This window comes from Hyperoodon ampullatus, assembly GCF_949752795.1.
Source record: "Hyperoodon ampullatus genome assembly, chromosome: 7".
Lineage (NCBI taxonomy): Eukaryota > Metazoa > Chordata > Mammalia > Artiodactyla > Ziphiidae > Hyperoodon > Hyperoodon ampullatus.
The window spans coordinates 33193664-33211028 of NC_136920.1; the positions used below are offsets into that span (position 1 = coordinate 33193664).

At 33.4% G+C, this 17365-nt stretch overlaps 1 protein-coding gene across 2 annotated transcripts in view; it reads left to right on the forward strand.

The window, feature by feature from the left end:
* The window catches only part of KIF18A (kinesin family member 18A), a gene marked incomplete at both ends in the record, with an annotated part of 69061 nt that overhangs the window by 18076 nt on the left and 33620 nt on the right, over positions 1–17365 (forward strand). For both annotated transcript variants that reach the window (XM_079708338.1, XM_079708339.1), the window contains 2 exons: positions 6084–6248; positions 12050–12171. In XM_079708338.1, the coding sequence (XP_079564464.1) occupies positions 6084–6248; positions 12050–12171 (287 nt within the window). The remainder of the gene's footprint in view (positions 1–6083; positions 6249–12049; positions 12172–17365) is intronic.

The following is a 17365-nucleotide window of genomic DNA, read 5'->3' on the forward strand; positions in this document are numbered from 1 at the left end:
AATCAGTTTTATTATTTAATGTAGTAGTGCACTGCCCTTCCCCTTCACACACACAGACCACTTTCACTACCCTGCTTTGATGTACACCACTACTTAGGTAAGGGGCCCGAGGGAGACAGGGAGTTAGAAATGACAGTCCCCACATAAAGCCAGGAATCTCAGAGACCTTCACTCTTCATATTGGAAGTACAGCAGGAGAAAACATTTTACCAACTAGCACAGGAAAACAAGGAATCAAGCCTAGGGTAAGAAAAAAAAGTCTCATTTGAAGACTGTCATTATAGATATACTTTTCACTATAGATTTTCATTATACATTATACTTTTATAATCCATGTGTTTTATTTAGCAAATCCCTAAAGTGAGACATAAGCACAGAAAAATGGTATCAGAGCAGTGATAATCTATAGGAAACTGAGCGGAAGCAATGCAGAATCAGCCTAGTGAAACAGATCCTCAGTTCAAACCACTAATGAGAGCTCACTGTCCACACTTACAAAACCCATGAAACAGTCCTCCACAAGCAAGTCAGCAGACTTAGCAAATATGACAGAATCCCCAAAACGTCAGATACTATAGCAATCTGATAAAACCTATAAAAATGAATTAAGTCATCAAAGAAGGACTTAACAATAAAGGAATCAAAGAAAAAAAGAACATACGTATATGAGAAGAAAACAAATGACACTTCCAGAATGTAAAGATTTATTTACTGAAACTTAAAATTTCAGTTTATAGGTACAATACTAGACAATGTTTTAAATACTTCACATACATTAACTCATTTATTTCTCAGAAAATCCTGTGGGCTATGTGATATTATTATCCTTGTAATTAAGATGAGGAAACCAAGGCACAGAGAAGTCATTCTGCCAAAGATTACCCAGCTCATAGAGTCAGAGCTATGATTTGAACTCAAGCCAGCTGATTCCAGAGCCTGAGCTCTTATCCCTGTCCTTTTATGCATGTTAGATATAGCTAAAGAGAGAATTAAAGAACTGGGAGATCTGAGGAAATCACACCAAATACAGGATAAAAAGATAGCAGATGTGAATAAGATGTTGCTATGTGAAAGACAGACTAGAAAGTCATGCATTCATCTAATAGATATTCTGAAGGAGATACATTAGTGCAAAAGAACAAAGGATAATGTGCAAAGTCTAAGGCTCAGAATTTTCTAGGACTATTAAGATGTGAATAAGATGTAAATTCAAGAAACATGAGTTCTAAACAGGATAAAAGAATGTATACTTGGAGGTGTGCAACTCCAGAGCACCAAAGATCAGAAAAATAAACATTTTGAAAATACTGGATTTCCCCTAGTTTGGTGTTCATTGATGATAAGGTTAATTGCATTTTTAAGTACTATTTTATACTTAGTAGTATAGTGCTTTAAAAAACTAACATTTTAGGTTTTTGTCAGCCTATGAAATGGGAAAGATGTGATATGCTAAGAAATTAATCATAAAGTATTAATAAGTATATCATGGCTATGAATTTATAAGTAGCTATTAAGCTATATTATCAAAATTAGTAATTTATTTACTGAATATGCATTTATTATGCCTTATTGAAACTATCTTTGTTTTAAACCACTTTATTGAGATATATGATTGATGTATGAAGAAACCCATAAATATTTAATATAGACAACTTGATGGGTTTGGTGATAAATATATACTAGTGAAACCATCACCATAATATATGCTATAAGCCTGTACCTTACCTCCTAAAGTTTCCTCCCACCCTCTTTTTTATTAGTAGTATTATATTAATAACAACACTTAATATAAGACCTACCCTCTTAGCCATTTTTAAGTATACAACAATAGACTATCATTCAGCTTTTAAAAAAGAAGAAAATTCTACCAATTGCAACAACATAGATGAACCTGGAGGACATGCTAAGTGAAATAAGCCAGACACAGAGGGACAAATTTTACATGATACCATTTACATGAAAAATCTAAAATCGTCAAACTCAGAAGTAGAATCAGATGGTGGTTGCCAGAGGCTGTGGGGAAGGTGAAACCAGGAAGTATTAGTCAAAGAGTACAAAGTTTTAGTTATGCAAAACAAATAAACCCTAGAGATCTACTACTGTACAGTATAGGGCCTATAGTTAATAATGTATTGAATACTGAAAATTTCTTTTTAATTTTGTTTATCAAATGAATTTAAAATATTCCTCACATCCTTTTAAGGCAGAAGAAAAATAGAATTTATATTTTTATTTGAAATTTATTGCTGTAGTTGTACTTTAACTTTCTTGAACTGCAAAATTGTTGCCAGTATTTTTGATGACCTTCATGACTTCCAAATAACAGAATATCTCATAGAATTAATACATCAGTTTGTTGTTGTGAAACCCTTTCATATGTTTGTTAAATGGAATTCTGAAATACTGCTATATTTACCTATTCTAAAAGTTGTATGTATTATCTCAATTAATTGCACTTATTATAGAGTTATTTGCAGTGGAGATAATAATTCTCAATTTTGTGTAGGTATCCATTAAATATCAGTTATCTGAAAGTGCAATTATCTGTTTTATTTCTTGAAAAAGGCAAGAAATTCAGTCATGGAAAACTGCTACTGACTTAATATCTCAACTTTTAACAACAGCTTGTTTTGAACACTTTTGTTTATATGCAGAGCATTGTGCTAGACACAATAGAGGTTAAAAAAAAGTATAAGACAATATATGTACTTCAGTAATTTATAAGCTTGTTGGAGCAATAAACTGATACAAAAATGACACAGCACTATATGATTGTGATGTAACGAGTAGTGCAATAATAAAAACAACTAATATTATTGAGCATTAACTACGTGCCGGACACTTTTCAAAGTGCTTTGCATGGGTTAATTCATTTAGTATTTATAACAAGCCTATGAGGTAGACCCTGTATTATCAACATTTGTGAGCAACAGAGATACTGAGAATTCAAGTAAGCTGTCTAGAGTTATACACCTAATTAATGTGGTTGAACCAATATTAAACTCTGGATGTCTGGCCTCAGTCTGCACTTTTAATCATTCTGCTATACTATAAGTATTTTAAGTGCTACAGCCATTCAAAGGAGGAAACAGTGGCTTCCAGTTGTTGTGATGGAGAAAGTCTTCCTAGTGGGGAGATGAGATTTATCCTGGGCATTGCATGAAAATATTAGTGGGAAAAGAATAAAAGGAATAGTGTATTCAAATGAGGACACCAGTTTGACCAGAGCACAACATATTTGTAGGTCAGTGTATGTGGCAGTACATAACTATACTCAACACTTCCTGCCAATTCCCACTGCTTTACCCATAGCGGATATCATTGATTGATTACAGCACTCTCTCTCTCTGAATCTGAAGTTGCCAGAGTTAACCACTATAAATAGATTGGAAATGGCACATGATATAAGACATATTTTGCCATATTGGGAATTAGTCAATTCGGATAGAATAAAAGGACAAATTGTGGAAGCTTTAGTTGCCAAGAATTATACGGTCTATTTGTGTAGTCAAAAGGCAGTCTTTGAGGCAAATGAGTAGTGTATTATCAGAGCTTAGACTCAGATTGCCATTTTTTGAACATTAGAATATTAGTACAATTAGTAAGTTTGGCCTATTTAATCCCAAGCTAATTTAAATCATGGTTATTTTACCCTGTTTTACTTATCCCATTGAATTGTGAATGTGCATGCTTAGAAACATTAAGACATAGAGTAAGGAAATGGCTTTGGCTGGTTTCTGTAATTTTTTTCTGTTTTCATCTTTATTCTGCTTTTTTCAACCCACTTGCCTTTTCTGATATCTCACTTTTGGTCATTGCAATCCATGTTCCAATTTTTATAGCTATTTTTAATGATACTAAGAATAGCTAAGTCTAATAGCTAATGAGACTTACCTAAGCAATGAGAGTAAAACCTCTTAAGTTTATTGGTTGTAAACTGTTGAAAAACATAGAAAGACATCTAGAGGCTGAGTTTGTTCTCACAGAAGTGTCAAACTATAGTTTTACTAAACTGCTTGCTAGGTCAAGGCATTTTATATCTGTCTTGGACCCTCTCCGAAGAGGTTTACTCTCATAATTGCCGAAAGAATCTCACTAAGCTATAAATGGTTCTTGAGTATGGACTCTGAGAGTAGTATTAAAGTGAAGTTCCGGGGTAATTTTATAGCCATATAAAGATAATACACAAATTATTTTCAGTGAAATAATCAATTTACCATGTTAGCGGTCAGTTCTTTTGCACAAAGCAATAGTAATACCTAAATTTTAGAATTTCATACTTATTCTCGCTCAAGACCTTTTGTGTTATTCTGGAGATTTTGTTAATAAAATATGTAAAGCTTTTTTGAAACTTTAATGGGAAACAATTAACTTTAATGTCAGGGTTTAACATACATATTTTAGAATTTATTTCCAAACACTTACTTGGTATTTATTTCAGAACAGTAATTCAATAAGAATTACCCTGATGGAAAATGTCCCCATGGAGAACCATCATAGAGTATACATTTGATGAACATTAGAAGTACAAACTCAAAAAACATACCCTGTGAGATTTTTAGTCGGGATCTTTTGGTATTAAATATTGACTGCCATCAGACCCGCAGATCATGTCCTGCCCTGGTTTCTAAGAGTACCTACAACGTTTGTAAACGTTAAAGGAAAATAAAGGTAGTTTGATCTAACTGCCTTCCTTCAGGCAGGTACAATACTTTTATGTTCATTTTTCAGATGAGGTGACTGAAGAGCCACTGAGATTGACTTGCCTAAGTTTTCACACCTGCTGAATAGCAGAAGAAAGTCAAGAAGCCACATATCCTACCTTCTGTTGGATACCAGTGGCTCTAAACTTTTCAGGTTTCAGGACCCCTTTCTGCTTTAAAATAAAATATTTAGGACCCCAAAGAGCTTTTGTTTATGTGGATTTCATCTACCAATATTCTATTAGAAATTTAAACTGAAATTTACAAAAATACATTATGTATTAGCTAACTTAAGAACAATCGATTACCCATTGCATGACAACGTAACACTTTAATGAAAAATAACTAATTATTTTCTAAAACAAAGGTAGTGAGAAGAGTGACATTATTACCTATTTTTGCAATTTTCTTTAATAGCTGGCTTTTCCTCAAAATGTCAACTTACCTTTTATAAAAGATAATAAGGAAGTAGAACTTAATCTCCTAAAGAGAGTAGCTCTTTAATCAAGTTCAAATGTAGTTCCTGCTCCTTTTTTCATTTTTTTCATTTTTTTTTTCATTTTTCATTTTTTTTCATAGGATGTGTTCATTCCTACTTCCAAAACCAGCTGCAAGTGCTTGTTCTAATCTTTGGGGATCTGTTGTCTCAGGTCCAGCTATCACATCTTATGATTATTGAGTTTAGTGTCTTGGCAAATAGTCCAAAGAGGTCAAGCTGTTCTGGCCCACAGTGCCCATGATAGTGTGCAAGACCCTTGGGGTAAAAAACCAGAAGGCCAGTTTTGATCTCAATTCATGTGTAGGTAAAACACCAAAAATATTTGGACTATCCAGTATGTGTCCTGAACCAACCATCAGGCGAGATCAGATGTTTATGCCACCTGTATATAAGCTCTATTTTCTTTCATTGGCAACAGCCAATCTAAAGGCCTTGCAGACAAAACCACAACAATAGAATACTTTACCTCTTCACATCTTTCAAACTGAAGGAAAGACAAGAGCAGGACATGTATCTGCTTTGTTTTGAGTAAGGAAATCATGGGATTTATCAGACCTCACATGAACTTTTCAAATGCAACATTTAAAGGAATGTATTTTGCAAAAAAAAAAAAAAGTGGTAGTCTTCAATTTGGCCATTGTATTTCTTAAAGTCATAAACTCTCAACATGTAATTTTATAAAAATGACTCACAACTCAATTTCCTGTTTTCCTGCAAGCAGTAGTACTGTGAGATTTCAAAGGGGAAATAGCTTTAAGTACAAAAGTATAGCCTAATTTAATAGACAACAATAGCACACTTAAAAGGAAACATACTACTGTACTAATATCACATACATCACGTATCATAAAAGGTTGACTATTAAATGCATTATTTTTCAGGCCACTTGCAAAAGAGATCATAAACTCGCAATGTTGAAAACTCGCCGCTGCTACCTGGAGAAGAAAAAGGAAGAGGAACTGAAGCAATTTGATGAGAATACTAATTGGCTCCATCGTGTGGAAACTGATATGGGACTCTTAGGTCAAAATGGTCATATTCCAAAGGTACATATGTGTTTGTATATTCAGACTTATTTTCTAAGAACTGAGCTCCTTAAACCCATTCTTTGTTGTTGAGTAAATATCTTTCATAAGACAACTTTTGGTCCAGCTCCCGGAGATTTGACTCATTTTACTGTTTTTAACTGAATATACCTTCTGCCTCCCTGATTACCTACTAGATTTGCCTTTCTTGTACTTTCAGAAGAGTAAAGTTACTGTTAAATGTTATTCTTAAGTGATTGCATCCTTTTATGAGGAGCTCTTAAGTTAGAATGAAGTAATTCTATGTCAGACTGTACTTGAGGTTTCATCATGTAGGTAATTTAAGTTTGTTTTAATACTCGATATTTTGTGCAAAAATAGTTTTAAATGTGGTCAGCATTATTTGTATTATAGCTAAAGAAAGCCAATTTGAAAGCTGTATGCATTTATGTTTATGTACTAAACTGAAGATATTCCACCTAGAATGGCAGAAGTTTATAAAGAGAGGCGATGGTTACTAATGACGGTTAATGGCTGAATCAGATCAGAATTGTGTTCAGCTACAATGTTACAGATAATTTTCTCCCTTAACAATAGTAAGCTACAGAAGTATGCAGTTCATTCCTAATACAGTACCTCCCAAATGTCTTCAGTGTCATCATTATACTTTTCTTTTCATAGTTGTGATAACACTATTCCATCTTTAGTCTTGAGTTCACACTTAGGCCAGAAGAGGAATGAAAGAAAGGGGAGAGAGATATCTGTATTGGGAAAGCAAAAACTTTTCCAGAAATCCCTAACAGACATATCTGAATTGACTAGAATTGTCACGTGGCTATCCCTAGATACAGGGGAATCTGGAAGGGTGAGTGTTTTGCTGGACATATTATCATCCTGAACAAAATTAGAGTTCTCTTAATAAGAAAGAAGGGGAAAATTAATATGGAATAAGCAGCTAGCAAACAAGCTGCTACAAAGTAACTAATTTTGATCTCTAAATACCTAATACTTTAAAATAACAACTTTTTTATACTCTTTTTTAAAAGGAAGAGTATCTAAAGTCTTTAATTTGATGATGCTCTTCTGAAAGTCTATATTATGTATCAGCTCTGAAATCTTAAAATTTCTAGAAAAGCATGAAACTGAAAATAAATACAGGTGAAATGTAGTATAAAATATTCAGTACAAATGAATGCAGCTAGTGATTGTTAATATTCAAAGATATCAATTTTTTGTTATAATTTAAAGATATTAGCCAATGCATCATGACTAGGGAAATTGGTATAAATGTCCGTCCTTTTAACACTGAAGCTCACACTGAAGGGAGAGGAGACTAGCAGGAGTAGTGAATGATGACAGTTCAAGGTAGTAAAATTGGAGCAGTGAGCAGCAGATACCTTGTTTCCTAAGAAGATGGCCAAGGATAAATAGAGACTGAATAGTTCTTTAATGTGGAAATTCATTGAGGGCCAACCAACAGTTTAATCGACACTCAGCAATCCTAGAAGTCTTCACAGTATCTTGATGAAAGTATGCCAGCCAGTTAGTTCAGTAGATTGGGAATTAAATGTAGTACAAAGCATACTTTAATGAGATTTTATAACTTAACTTAATTGACAAAGCACTTTAGAATATTAATATTCCCTATAGCAAGAATGTAAATATTGGAAAGAGGATAGACACTGGAGTTGAAGCGGTTGGTAATTCCATTATTTGATAGTTGTGTTGAATACTAACTCTAATAGTTGTGTTGAATACTAACTCCTAACTCTAACACTAACCATATAACTTGGGGCAAGTTGTTTAATTTCACTGTCTTAACTTCTCATCTTTAAAATATATTTAAGGCATTATGAACTTAAATAAAATGCTGTATGCAAAGGACTAGCACCACTTAATACATAATGAGTGGTTGATAAATAATAGTTTAATATTCTAAGCCACAACATCAGAGACATCAATAGCCAAAGAAAGGTGTACACAAAAGGAACACAGCAGCATTAGCTGTATTATAAAATACGTTTGCTATTTTTCCTCCAGAACAGTGTTTCTGACCTTTTTGGGTCATAGATGCCTTTGAGAATCTGATTAAAGAGCTATATATAGATCTTCTCCTAGATGGACGATTTGGGGGGGGGGGGGTCACATTCATACAATTTTACTTTTTTTTTTTTTTTGGTCATTTTTTCCATTAATACAACATTAAGAATATCTGCTCTAGAAGAAAACTAAAGTGCACTTATTTTAAAATGCCATATTCCTCTTAAGATTACGTAATGGGCATATTTACATGACTTAAAAGGAATAAGCAAAAAAAACAATGATAAATCAATAAACTATAATAGGGATTAACTAGGCTTTCAAACGGTAACGTCTGAAATTCCATGCTTGATCTGAGAATCTAAAGCTGTAGAGGCCCATCGTGGAATGCAACAGCCTCCATCAAAGTACCTGTCAGGGTCCCCAAGCCACAGTCTAGATATGTTTTCAGAGAAAATAGCTGATATCCTGGCCAAACAAGTGTTTCTCACTCGGTGCGCAAGAGCGGTTTCTCTTGAAAAGGTAGCAGATGTTGAATGTTTATAGTAGTTTTTGGGTTGTTTCACTTATATTTGTCATGTTTCACTTATTTGTTAGAGACTATGTATATCCAAAGAAGTCTTACTCTCAAGATGATCATTGTCAAAATGACATAAAATAACAAGTATTTTGGTTAGTTTTCTTTACTATTACTTACAGCCATGATGTTCTAATAGAATATTTAGCCATTGTAGTGAGCAAAAACTTTCTCATGAAGGGTCTAAAAAATGTTTTTGGCATATGGTAAAATATAACATAAAATATACCAGTTTTAGGTGTACAGTTCAACTGGCATTATATTCATAAAAAGAATTAATATATATAGATATACATTTTAAAATGTTATTTTCATCTCTCAATAGCCTTGCTTAATTTACATTATACTTATAATCTAGTACATTTGTGTAATCAACAGTCTAAAATATAGCCCAACTCCAACTAGAGGAGTACTTAAGAACTTTTTAATATTAAAAGAAGCAAAAAAATCAATTGTAGATATTTACTAGTTTGCCTTTGTTTTCCCATATTTATCTTAAGCTCCCAATTTTTAAAATGGTACAGTATTCTTTTTAGTAGTATTATTATTGCTATTTTTTTGGCTACTTAGTAGCATTTATAAAGTTAATATTGTTCAGGTTATTTTCAATAAATTTAAATTTTTTCACCATGGTCAAATCTAATTTTTCTAATAATCTGTCTTCTATAACTCTTTTAAGCAGGACTTTTCACACCTGAATATGAATCTGGAATTGATTTTTAAATTCTTGTTTTTTAATGCATTTTATTATGAATAATTTGAAAAAATTAAAATTAAAGCTGTTTCCATCACCCTAATCCCACTCTCAATTTTTTTTTCCTGTGGATATTTTCACAGCTGAAAGTTATCTATGTATAAGCCATTATTATCTTACATAAACAAACTGAGACATAACTTTGTGAAAAGATTTAACCACAGTTGTACAACTCTGGACAGAGATCCAGTACTGCGACTTTCAAATTGCTGCCCTTTTTTCTATACCCTCCTGCATTATCTACCTCTTAACCTCACAAATTTATCCACTTCTCTGTATCTCCCCTGCCACTACCCTAATTCAGACTCCCAGCCCCCATTATCGGACTGCTACATTTGACCTTTATGCTTCCATTTGTATTCCACTGCAATTCATTCTCTCTACTGCAAGCAAAATGAGCTTTCTAAAAGGTAACTCCAATCATATCACTCTTCAGTACTTTCTCCCTAATGTGAACTCTATTATGATTTCCCAGGTCTGGCATGGCACCTGAAGGCCTTTCACATTTTATATATTACCTTTCACTATATTCTTACTTCAGCTATTACTAACCTCCCCGTAGCTCTCATAATAGGCTATGCGCTTCCAATCAGATTCAGTCATTAGTGTATCAAAACAAGAAAAAGATTCAAATTGTAAACTTGGTTTTTCAAAGACAACAAACTAGCCAAGAACTATTATTGAGTAAAATAATTATACAGTCAAGGCTTGTCTCTTTAAGAGTGGTGCAAGAAGATAAAACAATAAGATTAACAGAGGGAGTAAAAAAAGAAGGGTTTTTTTTTTAAAGAGAAAAGGTGGAATATTTGACAAACGTGTTCATACTTTTAGGGTCGTTGAATTTTTTGACTGGAAAAAACTAAAGAGATCATCTAGGCAAGCTCTTAAATTTTAGTCAAGTAAACTGATCTCCATAAAGACCATATTTTGGGTTCCAGGTAGCATTTGTGCCATAGTTGAGCCATCTCTAAAATCACCTGATTCATAGGCCAGTGCTCTAACCGTATCATCCCGACTCCCTAAAGAGAGTTTGCTCTAAAATACTTGCTGTATTTCTTGAAATACAATTATGAATCATGTCAATAAACAACCCCCAACTTTACTATATCTCAGACACATAGAATTACATTGTTTCCCTGTCATAGTGCCCACCACTGGCTTAGGAAGTATTACAAAAAAGAAAAAGAAAAAAATAACTTTAAGCTTACAGAGAATCAATGGCCAACTGCAGGTTGGGAAGGAGTATTGAAAACCTAAAATGGATTATGGGAATTATCTGTTGTAAGTTTCTAGGCACAGCTCCCCTGCTTATAGGATTTTTGTCTCAGCCCCTTACAATGTCCAAAATATTTCACTCCGTTTTATTTTATTAACTAAAATTTTTCCAATTTAATATTCTGAGAATGCTACTGGATTATTACCATTCATACTTTAGTGTATCCACTTAGCTGACGTTTTCCAGACTTGAGGTTTAGTAGATTTGAGAAAATATAAGTAATTTTAGGTGGTAGATTAGAGAACATTTGGGCATATGCACATAAGGGAGTCTACGAGAACATTTTTACACTTGGCCTAGAATGAAGCTTATACCAAGACTGGGTGAAGGTAAGATTTTTTTTTTTTTTCCACACCTCATGGCATGTGGGATCTTAACTTCCCAACCAGGGGTCAAACCTATGCCCCCTGCTGTGGAAGCATGGAGCCTTAACCACTGGACTGCCAGGGAATTCCCCAAGATATTTTTTTTTTTTTTTTATGGTACGCGGGCCTCTCACTGTTGTGGCCTCTCCCGTTGCGGAGCACAGGCTCCGGACACACAGGCTCATGGGCCCAGCCACTCCGCGGCATGTGGGATCTTCCTGGACCGGGGCACGAACCCGTGCCCCCCTGCATCGGCAGGTGGACTCTCAACCACCGCGCCACAAGGGAAGCCCCCCAAGAGATTTTTATTGTATGAAACTTTTATTGTATTGACATAGCCCCTGTCCTGGTGGTGTACCTTACATTCTAATATGGAGAATCTATGAACAAATAAATAAATGGAATTGTTACTAATCAGTGCTATGGCAGAAACTATCGGGGGTGGAGAATGTCCATCTTTAAATGTAAAGCTTAGGGAAAGCCTCCCTGAAGAAGTGACATTTAAGCAAAAACGGGCCATATTCATGTACTTTCGAAGTATTACGAACAAGTTGGATAGACCAAGAAACTGTCACTATAGTAAAATTTGTTCTGAGTTCCTGACGTTCAGTTTCTGAGGAAATTTGAAACTTGTAAGTCATAGACCACCTGTACCAGAACACTTGTTTTTCAAATTGTTCTTAAACATACCATTTCATATTTTTAAGAATTAAAACTATTGACACCAATATAAAATAAGTTTTATTAAAATTGATTTAATTTTAACATTTTTAAATGAATCTGAGGTATAGTTTGTATTGTTTTCCCCAGGAACTCGATAAAGAACTTCATTGCCACCATTTGCACCTCCAGAACAAAGATTTGAAAGCACAAATTAAACATATGATGGATCTAGCTTGTCTTCAAGAACAGCAACACAGGCAGACGGAGGCGTAAGTACATGGATTTACCTGTTCTAAAAATTTTAATACTGTAGACCTAAGGAACCTGAAGCATAGAAGTTTAGTTTTCCATTGCCAGAAAATTTAATTTTATCCAGTACAAGGTACATATTATTTTTTAAGTGTCTGCCAGCATCAGAAATCATACAGAGTTAGAAAACACTGAGAAAGTATAAAGGATGTTGTTCTTCTCCTCTAATTTTTTATAGTGCTTTATAGTTTTGAAAACATTTTTTAATTTATTATTTTTATGTAATATATGTCATGTAATACAAAATTTCAAAGATGCCTCTACAGTGAAAAAGAGTTTGTCTTCTACCTGTCCTCTAGCCATCCTTGTCCCCTCCTAGAAACTACTACTATTAATACTAACTGAATTTTTAAGTAGACAGTTTTTAAGCATTTGTAATTCCAGAATGATTTTTTGCTATCATTAAAATGAAGTTATTAAAAGTGTATATTTTTTAACATCATGTCCCAAGTTTTAAGTGATGCTATAGTAGCTCTTTCATGCTCTCTCTACTAACTCAGTAGTAACACCTTTTAATTTTTGAAACGTAATGGTAAAAAAGTATTACTTGATCTTTATTTTTATTACCTTGGATATATCAGTCAACTCCTTAGGTGTCACTTTCATGCTCTGTAAAAATGAGAAATTTATTTCTCTAAGGGCTTTCTGCCAATCTAAAATTCTACTGGAGTTCTTCTAGTGTTCTCAAATAACTGGTAATTAATTTTCCATACTTTTGATTTAAAGGAAATTATATTAGCATAGTTATTTTTTAAAAGAAGAAGAAAAAGGGAAGGAAAAACTTTAGGGAAATATTATCCTGTGGATAGAAGCTCACCCTGCTCTCCCCATACTTTCTATATTTATACCTAGAGCATACATTGAACATTCATTTACTTGTACTCACACCACCTGCAAGAGTTAAAGTTATCAAAGAAACATTAATTTATTTTGACCATACTGTATTTGATACACCATACAAATAGATTAATATATTTAAGATACATTTTGGCCTCAAAATGGGAAAAAAAGATTTCTAACTTTGAATATTGGTGAACCAAAGCATTACAGAGGCAATACAATATAGTAGAAAGAGTATGAGTTTTAGAGTTGGTCTTGAATTCTAGTTTATATGAGCACTATAACCTTGCATAAATTATTTTACCTCACTAACCCTTAGTTTTCTTATATGTTAAATTATCATACTTTCCTTATAGCAATTTTAGAAGGATTAAATAACAAAAAATAATGAGTGTGATGCACTGTCTTAGCCTGAGCTTATAGAGTGGAAACAAACAAACAAAAAAAGATTTAGTATATATTCAGAGTGCTGAAAGAAAAAAATTTTCAACCAAGAAGACTACCTCGCAAAGTTATCATTCAGAATTGAAGAAGAAATAAGAGTTTTCCAGACAAGCAAGAGCTAAAGGAGTTCATCAATCATTTATAAAGCTAGTATGAAGGTTAAAAGAAGAAAGTAGTAAAAAATAACTAACTACAATAATTCCTTAAGGAATATACAAGATAAAAAGATATAAAATATAATGTCAAAAACGTAAAATGTGGTGGGGGATGAAAACATAGACCTTCAGAATGCATTCGTACTTAAGTGGCTACCAGCTTTAAATAGACTGTTATAAATTTGTTGTTACATGTAAGCCTCATGGAAACTTCCAAGCAAAAACCTATAGTAGATACACAAAAGATAATAAGAAAGGAATTAAGCATGCCACTAAAGACAGTCATCAAACCACAAAGGAAAAGAACAAGAGAAGAAAGGAATGGAGGAACTACCAAACAGCCAAAAAAGAATTAATAAAATGGCAGTAAGTACATACCTGTTAATAATTACTTTACATGTAAATGTACTAAATGCTCCAATCGAAAGACAGAGTGGCTGAATGGATATAAAAACAAGCCCCATCTATATGCTGCCTACAAGAGACTCATTTCAGACATACAGACAATTCACAGACTGAAAGTTAAGGGATGGAAAAAGGTATCCCATGCAAATGGAAACCAGAAGAAAGCTGGGGTAGCTATACTTATATCAGACAAAATAGATTTTAAAACAAAGACTGTAATAAGAGACAAAGATCGGCATTACATAATGATAAAGGAGGTCAATCCAACAAGAGGATATAACATTTGTAAATATTTATGCACCTGGCATAGGAGAACCTAAATATAAAAAGCAAATATTAACAGATATAATGAGAAATAGACAGCAATACAGTAAGAATAAGGGACTTTAATACCCCATTCACATCAATGGATGGGTCATCCAGACAAAATCAATAAGGAAACATCTTCCTTAGACAACATGTTACACTAGACAAACTTTACAGATATATACAGAACATCCCATACAAAAGCCACTGAATATACATTCTTCTAAACTGCACATGTGACATTCTCCAGGATAGATCATATCTTAGGCCACAAAATAAGTCTTAACAGATCTAAGAAGATTGAAATCATATTAAGCATATTTTCTGACCACAGTGGTATAAAACTAGAAATGATTCCAAAAAGAAAACTGGAAAATTTACAACATGTGATTAAACAACATGCTACTGAACAACCAGTTCATCAAAGAAGAAATCAAAAGCAAAATCAAAAAATAGACAAACAGAAAAACAAGAATAAAGCCCAAAGTTAGTAGTAGGAAAGAAATAGCACAGATTGGAGCAGAAATAAGTGCAATAGAGACTAAAATACAACAGAAAAGATCAATGAAACCAAGAGCTGCTTCTTTGAAAAGATAAAATTGACAAACCTTTATCTAGACTCATGGAGAAAAACAGAGAGAAGGTTCAGATAAATAAAATCAGAAGTGAAAGTGGAGATGTTACAACTGATACTACACAAATACAAAGGATCCTTAGAGACTACTACAATTATATAGCAACAAATTGGACAACCTAGAATTGCTAGAAAATTGCTAGAAACATACAACCTACCAAGACTGAATCATGAAGAAATAAGAAATCTGAACAGACCAATTACTAGTAAGGAGATTGAATTAGTACTTAAAAACCTTCCTACAAGCAAAAGTTCAGGACCAGATGGCTTTACTGGTAAATTCTATCAAACATTCAAAGAAAAGTTAATACCAGTTCTTCTCAAACTCTTTCAATTAAAAAATAGAAGAGGAGGGAACACTTCCAAACTCATTTATAGGCTAGCATTACCCTGACACCAAAGCCAGACAAGGATAGAAAATTTCAGGCCAATATCCCTGATGAACATAGATGCAAAAATCCTCAACAAAATATTAGCAAACCAAATTGACCAATACAATACTTTAAAAGGATCATACACCACAATCAAGTGGGGTTTATTCCAGAGATGCAAGAATGGTTCAACATCTGCAAATCAATCAGTGTGATAACAAAATGAAGGATAAGGCATCATGTGATCATCTCAATAGATGCAGGGAAAGCATGTGACAAAATTTAATATCCATTTATGATTAAACTTGCAACAAAGTGATTACAGAGGGAACATACCTCAACATAATAAAGACCATATATGACATGCCAACAACTAACCTCATACTCAGTGGTGAAAAGCTGAGAAGCTTTTCATCTAAGATCAGGAAGAAGACAAAGATGCCCACTCTTGCCACTTTTATTCAACATGTACACACTACTGTATATAAAATAGATAACTAATAAGAACCTACTGTATATCACAGGGAACTCTACTCAATATTCTGTAATGACCTACATGGGAAAAGAATCTAAAAAAGAGTGGATATATGTATATGTATAACTCATTCACTTTGCTGTACAGCAGAAACTAACACAACATTGTAAATCAACTATACCCCAATAAAAATTAACTTTAAAAAAAAACATAGTATTAGAAGTCCCAGCCACAGCAGTCAGACAAGAAAAAGAAATAAAAGGCATCTAAATTCAAAAGGAAGGAGTAAAACTGTCACTTTTGCCAATGACATGATATTATATACAGAAAACTCTGAAGACACAACCAAAAAACTATTAGAATAAACAAATTCAGTAAAGTTGCAGGATACAAAAATCAATATACAGAAATCTGTTGTGTTTCTATACACTAATAACAAACTATCAAAAAGGAAATTGAGAAAACAATTCCATTTACAATTGCACCAAAAAGAATAAAATACCTAGGAATAAATTTAACCAAGGAGGGGAAAGACCTGTACACTGAAAACTATAAGACATTCATGAAAGAAATTGAAGAAGACACAAATAAATGGAAATATACTCCATGCTTATGGATTGGAAGAATTAGTATTGTTACAATGTCCATACTACCCAAAGCAATCTACAGATTTAGAACAATCCCTATCAATACTCAATGGCATTTTTCACAGAACTAGAATAAACAATTATAAAATTTGTGTGGAACCACAAAAGACTCCAAATAACCAAAGCATTCTTGAGAAAGACAAAGTGTGAGCAACCACACTCCCAATTTAAAAACTATACTACAAAGCAATAGTAATGAAAACAGTATATTACTGGCACAAAAGCAGACACATAGATCAATGGAACAGAATAGAGAGCCCAGAAATAATCCCATGCATATATGGTCAATTAATTTACAACAAAGGTGCCAAGAATATACAATAGGGAATGGATAGTCTCTTCAATAAATGGTGCTGGGAAAAGTGCACAGCAACAAGCCAAAGAATATCTTACACCATACACAAAATTGTATTAACTCAAAATGGATTAAAAACTTGTACGTAAGATCTGAAACCATAAAACCCTGAGTAGAAAACATAGGCAGGTAAAAATAACTGTCATATAATACAGCAGTTCCACTTCTGGGTATTTATCCAAAGAAAATGAAAACACTAACACAAATAATAAAGCACACCTGTGTTCATTGCTACAAAAAACAAAAACAAAACCCAAGTTTATAGATACAGAGAACAGGTTATACAGGTTGGTGGTGGGGTGTTGGGGGCAGGGATGGGGAATTGGTCAAGGGACCACAAAGGGAGTCACAAAGCACAAACTTCCAGTTATTAAGTAAATCATGTAAATGTAAGGTACAGCATGGCAACTATGGTTAATAATACTGTACTGCATATTTGAAAGTTGCCAAGAAAGTTGATCTTAAAATTTCTCATCAGAAGAAAAAGAATTCTGTGACAGATGTTAACTAGACTTATTGTGA